The sequence below is a fragment of the Myotis yumanensis genome, unplaced genomic scaffold (assembly GCF_028538775.1).
Source record: "Myotis yumanensis isolate MYYU_CA2020_CCGP unplaced genomic scaffold, mMyoYum1.0.hap1 SCAF_11, whole genome shotgun sequence".
Classification (NCBI taxonomy): Eukaryota; Metazoa; Chordata; class Mammalia; order Chiroptera; family Vespertilionidae; genus Myotis; species Myotis yumanensis.
Genome location: NW_027223762.1, coordinates 11171305 through 11185166, shown reverse-complemented (window position 1 = coordinate 11185166; position 13862 = coordinate 11171305). Strand labels below are relative to the sequence as shown.

Below are 13862 nucleotides of genomic sequence, written 5' to 3'. Positions count from 1 at the left end.
GATGATGCTCTTGACTATGTGACAGTGGGCTCAGGGAGTCCACCCCCAACCCAAGCTCAACTCGCCAGGGCGGGCCCTGACCTTGGGCACCGGGAGGAATAGAGCCAAGAGCTGGAACCTATTAGGTTGGCTGACTGTGAATGTCCATCTTTCTGAGCCTCTGTTTTCTCATCTGCAAAATGGGAGATGGGGAAGGATAGCACCCAGCTTGCCTTCCTCCACTGAGCTAAGCATGGGAAAGCGCTTTGCAAACATCACAAAGCCGCCACGTGTGTGGGATTATGGTTGCTGCTGCCGTCCTCGCTGCTCACCAGCCCTCTCTCTCCCTCCAGACCAGCCTGTGCGTGGAGGTCCGGTATCAGGACACAGACGGCACCGTGGGCTCCTGGGATGACGGGGACTTCCTGGGAGACGAGTCCCTTCAGGAGGAAGAGAAGGACAGCCAGGAGACGGATGGGCTGCTCCCCGGCTCCCGCCTCAACTCCCGGCCACCGGGCGAGAAGAGCTTCCGGAGGTAACAGGCTGGGACCACTGGCTGCCCACTGCCCCCCAAGACACGGAGTGGATGCCTAGGCCCCCAGGAGGCCCCCGTAGGCCTGACTGAGCCCAGGGAACAGGCTGAGGGGCTCAAAAGGCATAGCAGAGGGAGAAAGGTGTTGCTGCAGCATCCCCACCCCAGGCCCCTATTCCAGAACTCACAGCGGAGCAGTAGAGTGGCTCCTGCCCCCTCAGAGAGCAGGGAGGCCTGGTCTCTCTGTTCAAGGCCGCCTGGCCCCAGCCAGTGACAGCCCAGCAAGGTGGCCTCTTCCTGCCAGATTGAAGCAGAGGTCCCGATTGGGACCCAGCCTCTCTCCTCTCTTCTGTTGAGAACACATCCCAGCACCCTTGGTGTCCAGAATTCATGCCTGCAAACTTCCTGCTGACAGGAAGCTGTGTCCAGGCCTGTGCTTCCCAAATGCACGATTTTTACCAAAAAAAAGGGCGGGGGGGAGCACAATTGTACTACACTTAGAGCCCAGACAGGCAGAATCTGGGCTAGTAAAACATTGTCCAGAGGCTCCTAGGTCACCGGCGATGATGTGTGAAAGGCAGGTAAGTGGAGGGCGCATGGAGGGATGGGTGGGTTTTGAGAGGAGATGCTTCCTTCCATTCCAATCATCTCCTCCAATCTCCTTCCACCCTTTCCTTTCCAAGTAAATGTATTCAGTCCCTGTTCCGAAAAAAACACACATTAATGGAACTGAATTTGATACTTTTATCGGACAAATATGTTTTTCTTCTTTGCACTTGGACCCCCCCCCCCCCACCACACACACACACACACACACACACACACACACACAACCACACACAACCACAGGACGCACACACAGATATGAGCTTAGGAACCCCTGGGAGCCTCCTGGGGGTCATAGTAATAAGGTCAAAGGAACCACGCCTGTGACAAATGCAGCTGGACCTTTGCCTTCAGGCAGCTGTGGCGGGGCGGCATCACCCAGGCCAGCTTGGGGCCTGCCCTCCTTGGACTCCAGGCTGGGTAGGGTGGAAAGAGCCTGCAGATTGGCCTGGGGAGGTCCAGGTCTGAGTTCTCCAGCTCTGCCTCCTACCAGCCTTGTGGCCCTTGGCCAGTCACAGACCCTCTTCCTGTAAAACGGGGGCCAGGACAAATGAGACGCCTCCCTGACTGTGGTTGGGAGAGCCAAAGGGAGGACTGAGGGACAGGTTGTAACTGGGGTGCCAAGTGCTGCCCCATGTAAGGGCTGGTGACAGGCAGGTTCTTGGCAGCTAGACAATCAAAGGGTCCGGAATCTGGCGGGAAACGGTGAGAGGAGAAGCCGAGACCTGGTGGGGAGCCAGGGAGGCGGGTCCCCATCCTCTGTCCCTTGTAGGGGAGTGTTAGCAGGGGGCTGTCTGAGATGGCAGGTGGGCTGAGAAAGGGTTTTCTGGGGACAAGATTGGAAGCCATGAAAGGGCCACCAATTGCAAGAAAAGAAGCGCTAACTCTGAATAATCAGAAGAGCTAAGTTCGAGTCCCATCCTGCCTGATTGCCACTAACTAGCTGAGTGACTTGGGGAAGCCACTAGCCCCTCTGGGTCAGTACTGGGAATGGGGGGAGCATCCTGGCCCGTCCAACTCCGAGATCCTGAGGGACCCAGGGATACTCTGGATCCTGGGGCAGTGGCCATGGGAAGCAGCTCTCTGGGGCCTCTGGACAGTCGAGAGGGCTGCCCACCTGGGTGGCTGTGGCTCACACAGCACCGAGCAGTCCCTCTCTCAGGCCTACAAGGGTGGGCCAGGCTGTGGATGGAACTTCTTCTCAACTCTGGTCACCCCACTTCACACCAAGGGCTCTCACACAAACACGGCCGTAGCTGGAGCTTCACAGCACCCTGGCCAGCGGGTCCCCTTACTCACAGGGTCCTCCGCACCTCCCCCAATCCCAGCCGTCAGTACTGCAGAGAGGGGATGAGTCACCAACCCCAGGGGCACTCTGCTCTCAGATGCACAAAACCGGGGCTCCAGGCCCTTGCATGTCAGTGTGTATTCGCCTCAATCTCCAAAGAGATACTCAGCACACATGTGCACATGCACACACAAGTGCGCATGTGTTTGCACGCACTCACATGCACACATTCTCCCTCTGTGTGAGGCCAGTGAGCTGCACTAGGAGCCACATCATAGAAAGAACAAGGAAAGGAGCAGGCTTTTGTCTCACAGCCGCCTTAGAGGCTTGGGGCTTTCCTTGGATTCCCTGGACTCTAGACTCTCTCCTTCTCTTTCTCCACCTACTGGCCCTCCTGCCCTCCATGGTCCCACCTCCTTCTGCCCACCTTTCTTCTGAGAGGCCCTCGGGGCCTGGAAGGACCCCACTCCACTGGAAGGGATTAGGGGAAGAGTAGGATGGCTCCTGCCTGGAGGGTAGCCAGGCTCCCCTAACTGAGTTCCCTGAATCACCTGGGACCCACATTTAGAAATCACTAGTCCTTGGGGTGGAGGAAATTAGCAGATACCCTGAGGCCTCTGCCCTCATCAGCGCTCCAGGTCCCTCTCTCCCCAGCCCTATGGGATCCCTGCCCTACAGGCTTAGGTGTGCTGAAGTGAGAGGCTGTGGGGCGAGGGGACTGTGGGACAAGAGGCCAGTGGGGAGCATGGGGGTCAGCAGGGCCAGGGGCTAAGTCTGCAGTGTCTCTGGCCCGCACCCTCTCACACACATCCCCTTGTCTCCTCATTTCTTCTCCCTACTCAGCAAAGGCAAAGAGAAGACCAAGGGAGGCAGAGATGGCGAGCACAAGTAGGTGTCCCAGGCCAGGGCGGAGCCCAAGGGCTCGAAGGGTCCTCACCACAGGGTGCGGATGTTGGGACGGCCCATGTTGGAGGCTTAGTCATGGGCTGTCCTGGCGGAGTCAGCACCAGGGGATGGCAGGGAGAGGGCGGTCTCGCCACTTGACCATGGGAGTGAGGGACAGGGAGGCATAAGGGTGGGTTGGGCAGTGGCCGGGCCTTCTGATTTCCGTTCCCTCCTCCCTCCTTTCAGAGTCTTGATTCCGCTTCCACTTCCCTTTTCAGCTCCCACCAGAGTCAGGCCTTAGGTGTCCCTGTGAGGGAGGGTGTGAAATCAAAGGAGTTGGGGAGGCTCAAGAAGCCAATGACCACCTTCAGAAGCAAGGCAGGGCTGGGCGGATGGACATGAAGTCCTGGAGGCCCAAGGAAGCCTAACTAAGGAGTGTCTCACAGTACGAGCACACAGTAGGTCCACTGTAAAGGCTGGTTCCTTAGCACTGCTCTGTTCTAATCTCTTGCCATTTCCAATTAACATATGAGATAAAGTAAGCTGGCATTTACTATTCTAACTTCAAGGGTCGAGCCTTAGGTTGATTAAAAGGATAGGAAAATGGGACTCCTAAGAGGAGATTAAACAAGTTGAAACTCTTTAGCCTAAAGAAGCAAAAGTGTGGGAACCGGTTTGAAAGCTCCTGACGGTTATTGTGTGGCAACGCTGTTCATTTCTATCTCCACTGGGGAGAAATCAGTGGAAATAGGTGAAAGTTGCAGTAAAGAAAATTTAAAAATAGAGCCATGGAGACACCCTTCTCCCTGTGAGTATGTGAGATTCTGGGAGAGTCTGGTTTGGGGAGATGGGAAATCTGTTTCCATGATGCTCTTTGCTCGGGCCTTGCAAGGGGGTGGGTCACGGGGGAGAGCTGAGGAGCCAGGTCCCCTGGCAAACATGGGGGTAAGTGCATAGGGCTGCCTGGCCTGCCGTACGGCAAGGGCACATGTGCCAACAGGCCAGTTTGGAGACAGGTTCCTGTATGAAGGGCCAACCTGTCCTGCCCGGATGTGGGAAGACATTCAAAACTAACTGAAATTCAACACACCCTGAAAGATGACTGTAAGAGCTGCAGTGATGACATTACCGGTGCTGGAGCGTGGACAGTAAGAGAGAGAAACCCACAAAGGAGCACGTGGAGAACAGTTCCCCAAGTGGACATTGAAGTGATCCAGAGAAGACCCCCACACTCTGCTTCTATGCCACAGCATTTTGCTTCTCCTAAGGCCTGAGCTAATGAGACCAGACAGTCCCATTGAATGCCGTCTTAAGGAGAAGCCTTGGGCAGCCACGGCTAGCTGTTCATTTTCAGACACGTCCCTCTAGGTCACAACCTCCAGAATAATAGAGAGACCAAACTGGTGGGACCCAGCTCACTACCTTTAGTTTGGCCAACGTTCCCAGACATTATGAACACCAAGGTCTCCTCGGGGCCCCCGGTGCATCACCCAACCACAATGACATCCTTCTAGATCTGAGCCATGGAACCAGCAAAGAAATCATCAGGTCTGTAGATGCAGAAAGAGTTTGAGTGAACTAACTTCAAAATCTTTTCTCTAGAGAGAAGTCATGGTCTTCTAGCCTGTAGGTGCATAGCATTCTGACTTTGACAAATCCAGGAAGGGGAAGCCCAAATGTGATCATAATTCCTCAGTGGATCCTAGAGGCCCACCACCCCTGGCCCTGTTTCTCCTACTTTCATGCAGCCATGAATAAAAGAACCACTTGGTTGCAAAATAATTTTTCACCAAGTTGATTATTGGCTTTCTCACATTACATCTTTAGTAATTAAAGAACACCCTAGACCAATGGTCGGCAAACTCATTAGTCAACAGAGCCAAATTTTTTAAACTTAAACTATATAGGTAGGTACATTGTTATTAACTTAATTACGGTACTCCTAAGGCTTAGGAAGAGCCACACTCAAGGGGCCAAAGAGCCGCATGTGGCTCATGAGCCGCAGTTTGCCGACCACGGCCCTAGACCAAATGCAGACTTTTAGTTTTAAAAACCTCAGCCACCAGTGACCTAATTAAACGATTAGATTTTTTAAAAGTACAAATCTTTAATCCACTTGGATAATCTTCAAATTTCACCGATTAACATTTATTTCATTAAGAACCTTTGCCCTTTGCCAAGGGTAGCAAGCCTGCTGCTTCCCATTACCTGGCGCTGTGCTAGACTCCAAAGGCATCTATTTTCCTGCTTGAGAGCACCTTCCGCCCCCACTCCTCCCATTATTACACCCCGGAAAGCATGATGCTGGAGAGAGCAGGCGGATCATTCAGCCCCAGCTTCCTGATGCCTTTGTAGGAAATCATGAACATGCCAGGTGCTTCCTAAACTGTGAGCTGGTGCCACATGAAAGGGATGGTTTTGGTTGTTCTCTTGTTGGGAGACAGACACAGACACCTGTCCATGTCTTGCCCGGCAGATGAAGAGGAAAAAAGGCCTGGGGCTAGGATCGGGCCAGGTTTGGGGGGATGAGATTGGCTCTCCAACCCTGAGTAGAGAGGACTGAGGTTTCTAGGCCACCTCCCCCAGGACAGAATGGTTTCGCCCAACTCACGTTGACTAGCCTAACGAGCACAGGCCTTGGATAAGTAATATGCCTGTGGAATAACTAACTATTGGGAAAACATTCCTGGGTTTATTAACTGAGCTAACACATCCCGGAAACTTAGGAAGCTACATCTATATAAGGAAAATGTAGCGGGCTGAATGGTAGCCACAAAAACAAAGGTATGTCTGTGTACTAATTCCTGGAAGCTGTGAATATCACCTTATTTGGAAAAGGAATCTTTGCAGATGCAATTAAGTTAAGGATCTTGAGATGAGGGTACCATATTGGATTATCCAGGTGGGCCCTAAATCCAATAACAAATGTCCTTGTAAAAGATACGAAGTGGAGAAATTTTTAAAAAGAAAAGAAAAAGAACAGCGGTCCTGAGAGCCATAGTGAAGCCTCCACAGGGAGATGCAGGGCCCACGATGGGTGGCTCAGCTATAGGTGAGTTTAGGGTTGGCGCCTGCCCCTCACCCCACGTGGGCCTACAGGAGGACAGGGCCACACCCAGGAGGAGGGGCAATGGGAAGTGGACGGAGTCAGGTGTCCAACTAATGCAGTATTAATGGGGTAATGGAATACTGCACTTTATCCCATGCTGAACCTACTCCTGGTCCCTCCTGGCACCAGGGATCACAGGCTCGGCTGCGGGGATAGCACAGAAGGGACAGTGAGGACCCCTGCCCCTTCCCTCAGCCCCCCCGACGGCAGGGCCTTTCACCTGAGGGCACAAGGCCACACCAAGCCAGAGGAAGAGGTAGGAACTATGGAGTCTGCCATATGTTCCTGGGGACTGGTGGAGGGGGAGATGCCACAGTGAGAGGGGGCAGACCGAAGGGGCCTTTTTAAAGCCAGCACCAAAGATAGATGGGAAAGAGCCTATTTCCTCCTTTTCACTGGGGACCAAGGAGGATCCCAGGGAACAGGGAGGCTGGGAAAGACGGGGCCGGCTTTGAGCACCAGAGCCATCTGAGAAGTGAGCAGCTAGTTTCAACCACATCTCCCAGCACCTCGGCCTCTGTCCCTCTGAGTCCTGTTCCTGACTTCTGTTCTGATGCTTTGTGTCGGGTTGGCTGGCTTGCTTTCCATCCATTAGAGGGGGGGCTGGGGGGCGGGGGGAGGGGGACAGGGACATAGAAGAGCAGCTTGGGGCACTGGCGGAGCTTGGAGCTCTAAGACTGGACTGAGAAGGGCTGAGATCAGCCCAGGATCCCGAGGGGCTCCAATTAAGCGGTGCCTGCCAACCGCAGGCCACCTTCTCTGGTCGCTGGCTCCCCACCTGTTCCTCAGGGTGTGAAGGCCTGGGCAAGGAAAGGGGTGGGGTTTCCTCTGCCCGAATCCCCCCTCTTGGCTTCCAGTTTATCTCGGTACCAGTAGGTGAGGGGCTGGGGTTTGGGTGTCCCTTTCCCTCGCGTTTTCGCTCGGGTTTTGCTCTTCTGTTGGTGTGTCTTCCTCCTTGCATCCATCTCCCTCCACCTCCTCATTCTGGCGGCTCCTCTCACAGAACCGGGAGGAGCGTGTTCTCCGCCATGAAGCTCGGGAAGAACCGGCTCCACAAGGAGGAAACCCAAAGACAAGGTACAAACGCGTGCACCTGCCCTAGGTCTAGCCATCTCTCTGCACCTGAGACCAAGTCCCGCCTCTCTGCAGTCAGGGTCTCCTGTGATTGGCCGGTGGAGCCACGTGGGCGGGGCCTGGCCTCCCATTGGCTGGTGGGGGAGCCAGACCCTGACCGTGGCCCTCAGGCAGGGGTCGCTGTGAGGGCTGAGGGCTGAGGGCTGAGGGCTGAGGATGGAGGATGGAACCGCATCTCTTTTGGTCTGTTGGTTCTCAACCTGGGGGTCGAACAACCCTTTCACAGGGGTCGCCTAAGACCATCAAAAAACACATATATAATTATATACTGTTTTTGTGATTAATCACTATGCTTTAATTATGTTCAATTTGTAACTATGAAAATACATCCTGCATATCAGATATTTACATGACGATTCATAACAGTAGCAACATTACAGTTATGAAGTAGCAACGAAAATAATTTTATGATTGGGGGTCACCACAACATGAGGAACAGTATTAAAGGGTCGCGGGAAGGTTGAGAACCACTGGGACTCTAGACTAGAGCTGAGCAGAGCCCCCTGCCCAGGGGCCTATTTATGAACAGCTCCTCCCGCCCTCTGCCCCATTCTGCTTTCTTCATCGAGAAGCCTAGAGATTTGTAGTCAGAGGAGGGATAACAAAAAACAGGCATTGTTAGGCCAATTCCTTATTTCTGGGGCAAAACCTGACTCCGGGAATGTTTGCCCAGATCCTGCCTTTTCCCTCCCACGGGGCTGCAGGGAAGGCCTTGGGGAGAGAGGCAGGGTGGGCCCCGGAGGCTGGAGTGGCCGGTGGCACTGGCCCCCCTGGAGCAGCAGGCTGGGAGGGGGTGAGACAGTTGTTTAAGAGGAGGACGGGCAGAAAACGGAGGAATGGAATGGACAACGATGTGTGTAGCTGTCTGACCCAGGTCCTCGGGGCGCCTGGCTGCACTCCCCGTGTCCACTGTGTGGCCCACTGGCCCCAGAATCCCTCTCCCCTCCTCTTGCCCCCATGCCAATTCCAGCTGTGGAGAGGACACAGCTGCTGGCTGAGGCCCAAACCAACAACCCTTGGGTGGCTTCTTAGAATCATCATTTCTGTGTCTCATTGGATTAATACACATTAGTACAGGGTTAGGTTCTGAATTCCATCAGCTATTTTCCATGGATAAGTTGCTTCCTAAGCCTCAGTTTCCCCATGTGTGACATGAAAATAGTGCCCATGTTGGTGGGCATGGCTATGAGGACTAGGGATATGTGTATAAAGTGCCTGGCTCATGGTAGCCACTCAATAAATGGTAGCTATTGTTACGAGTGGTATATAAGTATATGTCCTTTATTTCCTACCTCTTCCATGAGACTACTCAGTGCTTAAGTAACATACAATAAGAGTTACTTTCTATTAAAATTTTAAAAAGCAAAGCCAGATATAATTAAAATCAATGTTTAAAAAAGCAAAACCAGATATAATTAAAACCAGATATAAAAGATCAAGATGAGGTAGGAAACTCTGTAGATATACAGGCTATAATATTCTTAGCAGATGCTACTAGTTACACCTTAAATTTAACTGTTAGCTTCCCTGATGCCAAAGCAAAAGGTTTCCCCGTCACTGTCCCACCGTCCCGCCCACCTAACCAGCCTTTCTTCTTCCCCAGATGAGCCAGCAGTGCTGGAGATGGACGACCTTGACCGCCTGGGCATTCGGCTGGCGGAGGGGATGGACCCAGACTCCGTGTCTCTAGCTTCTGTGACAGCTCTCACCACCAACGTCTCCAACAAGCGGTGAGTGTGCAGAGCCCCACGTCCCCGACTGCCCCCCCACATCCCCAACTGCCCCCCCCCACATCCCCAACTGCCCCCCCACCCCCACCCAAACCAGGCAGGAATGTTAGAATTTGGGTTCATCTGAACCTGCCCCTTTCTTCTTCTCCTGGCTGTCTCTCTCAGCTCTCCTGCGGCAAGTGGCATACTCAGCCCCACACTGGGTGCCTTATGTGCCGAACCAGCTCAGCCAGGTTCAGTGAGCCTGAGAGGGGGCGGTGAAGGATTGAGAAAAAGACAGACAAGAGAATAAAAGCTGGGTCTGGGTGGGACGCTGTCCTCTGTGATGGAGAGAGCTAGCGACAGCGCCACGGACTACAACCCGTGTCTTTATTTTATAGCAGGTTCCACAAGGCAAAGTAAGGGCGTGGTCAAGATGTTTACAACATTCTCATGGGTTTCAATCCTACTCAATTACATGCACCTGCACTCTATCAAGCCCACATCACTCAGGCACGTGGGGCCACGTGTTCGGATCATAGGTTCAAGCTTACAGCTACAGCTGTTGGCTATAATTGTGCCGGGAGGGCTCTGCCCTCCAAGCTGGGACTTGCACGTGGCCATGAGAGGACTGTGCCCTCTCATTCGTCCAAGGCTTGAACCTGTCCAAACACTGTAGCCGCTCTCCACACTCCCCCTGCAAAGGCAGAGTGCAGCAGCTGTGGGCCTGTTCCCAAGGCACCGAATACCTCCAGGCCCAGGGAAATCAGAGCCATCCAGCCCGTATTTGAACCTGCTGTCCTGATGCCTGCTTCCCTGTTAATTGTGCTATTGCTTAGTCCACTCTGTGGGGCCTCCGAAAACTGCTACTCCCCATTCTGTTTGACAGTCCTGGGAGTTTGAAGACCACAGTTCTGTCCTTCCACCCTCCTCCAAAATCTAACCACGGCCAGGGAGGGCCCCTCTCCTCCCCTGCAAGCAACCCCCTTACACCGGCCTGACTGTCCGTTCTCCTCCTCAGATCCAAGCCAGACATTAAGATGGAGCCAAGTGCCGGGCGGCCCATGGATTACCAGGTGGGTGGGCCAACTAGAGTCCTCAAGCCTTTCAGACTCTGCTCGATGAGGGAAGGGATGTGGCCTGGCTAACTGTGCATTACAGACTCTGTGGAGGCAGGGATCTGGGGGTCATGGACAACCTCAGCCAGATATAAATTCCCCAAGTAAGCTTGTCCCTACGAGGCACACAGAGAAGCGGCATAAAAAGAGGTACAAACCCAAAGGGGAGATTGAAAACTCTGTTTGTGCTGCTCAAAGCCCTCCCAGGATTCCATGTCCAGAACTGGACTTCATACAGTAAGAGGGACCTGGAGGAACCGTAGAGACCAAGGAGCACCCCCTCCAAAAAAAATCCCAACAGTAGAGCCTCTGAAGAAAGATTTCTTCTGTGCATTTTTTAAAATTGTTGTATTATTTTAATGCTGTAAGTAATGTCAGCCCTGGTATAGATAGTGAGAGTGGGTGTTTCTTCTTGTTTTTGCTCCTCTGTATTCTCTGAAATTAACACTTAATTTTCTTTGTATGTTCCTAAAACTGGAGACAAAATGGCTGAGACAGGGAGAGATCGACAGCTGTAAGATTACTGTGGCCACAGTGCAGACCGGTCGCTGCTGGGACAAGGCCATAGGGGTAGCTGGACAGCAGTGCGGCCCTCCCAGCCTGGGACGTTATGGGAGCACAGCTCCGCCGACGCCGGGCATTAGAGAAGACACGAGAAGCTGTAGGCACATACAGGAGAGACTTTGTTGTAGATCGAGTGGCCATTGCTGCTACAGGAGCCACCTGACAAAGTAGTTCTTCAAAGTAGCCCAGCCCCCTGCCTGGTCAGTGGTAACTTATATACACACCAAACGGAGGAGGCCTTGTGCCAATTCGTGATGCTCATGCTACATTAACAAACAGGTTACATCCTCGCCTGCACGTATGCGTATGATGGCAAATTGGCCTTGATCATCTGGCATACTCTGATTAGGGTTCCCACAGACCTGATCCTCAGCTTGGCAGGACCACACTTTCAATTTTGTCTCTTTTCCCAGAGTTGCTCAGAGCCTGAGAGGCTGAATTACATCAACACACCTCACAATAGGCTACTGTACAAGCCAGAAGCACCTAGTGCCTATTTATAAACTGAAAGCAGGAAGGGCCAAGAGACCATCCATTGCTTAGACCTCCCCTTGGGGGCTAAGGAGACCCAGCTATAGGTCAGAAGACTGCTGGGTATTCCTAGCATTGAGTGAGTATGCTGTCTGGTGAGAGGGGACAGAGCCTTCAGGAGACCCCACCTGGCCTAGGTACCAGCGCCAGACCCCAGAATCAGTGTGAGTCCCCTCTCCCAGGTTAGAGCTTATCTTTTATGCCCAATTCCCAGATCCCTTGCACAACACCTCAAAGACAGCCCCACCTCATCTCGCTCAGGTGATGATGTCATGTAGTAGATGGCACCTTTCTTTGTATCAAATACATCTGTTCATGTTTTCACCAGACACACCTTGTTTCCCTTCATCCTCACTTCAGTCCCTGACCATCTGTTCAGGTGGAAAAATAGCCCCAGACAGTGTCAAATGGCCCTGCCCCTGTGGTTTTAGAAAACCTCAAGCCACTGGGCTTCTTAAAGGTTTGGGTATGTCACCCCCTCACCTCTCTGCAAAAATCCAAGCATAGAGTGTTCTAAGACTTCTGAGGGCTTTTCCGGGGGACTAGGCTCAGGGCTTGACTCCTCTGTGTGCTGAGAACAGGAAAATTCCAAAGAACAAAGACCCCGTAGACAGATATTGTTGCCTCCACGGTGTCACCAGCCTGCCAGGTAAGGGCACACAGAAAATGGAGTCGTTGCTCTTAATGGAACTGTATTTTCTGAAGGTTTACCATTTGCTAGATACTAGGTCAGGAGCTGTATATGTGTTGTCCATTTAAGTTAATGTCATTCCTAGAACCCTCCAAATATAGGTATTACTACATGTCATAGGTGAGACATTGAAGACCAGAGAAGGTAAGGAGCTTGACCAGGTCACAGTCACTCAGAGCTAGACCCAGGGTTCAAACCTGAGGGTGTCTGGCTGCAGCTGCGAGAACAACTCATTTCTCTCTAATTTAACCCTTTGGACAGTCGCTCCCTCTGCTCCCTGGTCAGCTTCCACTTGCTGCCTGCTGCTTGTTTTCCAAAGCTCTTTCAAACTGCTTCCTGCCAGAGGCTTTTGTTAACTAAGCAGACACTCTCCTTCCAAACACTTTGCACACAATCTGAATGGAACAGAACAGTTGTCATTAACCTGGTAACTCGGGATTTCCTGACAGGTTCATTCACGTCTCAACTGCAAGTGTTAGCACACTTAGAGAGAGAGCGTGGAGGATGCAAATGAGGAATTATTCTTGTTGCCAGTAAATACAACATAGAAAGCAAGAAACCCTGCCAGAAGGAACTTTACTGTCTTGGAGAACTTGGCTTTGCTGAGTTAGAAAGGCCTCAGAAAGTGTGCCTCGCCAGCACGGCCAAGGGTGGCCCTGAGAGGAGGCGGCGAAGGATTGAGAACAGACAGACAAGAGAATGAAAGCTGGGTCTCGGCAGGACGCTGCCTCTCTGATGGAGAGACAGCGACGATGCCTGCAAGCCGTGTCTTTATTTTATAGCAGATTCCACGAGGCAAAGTAAGGGCGTGGTCAAGATGTTTACACTGTTCCAAGCTACTCAACTACATGCACCTGAACTCTATCAAGCCCACATCACTCAGGCACGTGGGGCCACGTGTTCGGACCATAGGTTCAAGCTCACAACTACAGCTGTTGGCTATAATTGTGCTGGGAGGGCTGTGCCCTCCAAGCTGGGACTTGCACGTGGCCATGACAGGACTGTGCCCTCTCATCAGTCCGAGGCTTGAACCTGGCCAAACACTGTAGCTGCCCTCCACAAGAAAGCACAGCCAGTTGGTGACAGGAGAGGGGCTTAGCTGAACTCAGATTCAGGAAGGATCCTGAGGCCCCAGAACAGTGAAAAGACCATGGCATATCCTAGCCCCTATTTCCTCTGTTTAGGATGTACGTAAGGTACAAACCCTGTTATGATTATTGACATCTCAAAAGCGAGAAGCCACAGTCTCTTCCTCGCGAATATGCAGTTTCCCATCAGAGTGAGCAAAGACCGGCCCTTGGCAGAGATGTTCCTGGCGGATGATGAAGGCTTGAGTCTATTCCCTCAATATGCAAGTTCAATATTCTCTCTTCCCAGCACCAAAACCTTATACGTTTTCACCTCCAAACATCTCTCCAGTTTCCACCTCTCTGTCATCTTCCTCCCACTGACCCTAGACCCCCAGCCTTGACTGCAGTGTTGCACCCACTTCTTCTCTGGTCTCCCTACCCTCAGATTACCTCCTCCACTGCATCCTCTACCATCTTCTTAAAATGCAGATCTGGTCATGTCACATCTCTGCCACCAGGAGTTGCAGGAAGGTAAAGGCTATTTAGAAGAAAGTGCTAAAGGGGCATCTCCTCTCATCTCCAGCTCCCAGCTAGTGTTCTTACAGCATGATCAGATCGCTCAGAAGCAGGTCACGAAGCACTATGA

The 13862-nt window shown here is 52.4% G+C and overlaps 1 protein-coding gene across 5 annotated transcripts in view; it reads left to right on the top strand.

Moving 5' to 3' along the window:
- OTOF (otoferlin) overlaps nt 1-13862 on the top strand; it is a 71929-nt gene that overhangs the window by 26285 nt on the left and 31782 nt on the right. For 3 of the 5 annotated variants that reach the window (XM_070428848.1, XM_070428851.1, XM_070428847.1), the window contains exons 5-8: nt 333-514; nt 7403-7476; nt 9137-9263; nt 10264-10318. In XM_070428848.1, coding sequence (XP_070284949.1) covers nt 333-514; nt 7403-7476; nt 9137-9263; nt 10264-10318 — 438 coding nt within the window. Of the gene's footprint in view, nt 1-332; nt 515-3248; nt 3294-7402; nt 7477-9136; nt 9264-10263; nt 10319-13862 lie in introns of all 5 variants that reach the window. The other 2 variants (XM_070428849.1, XM_070428850.1) reach the window with 1 other exon arrangement.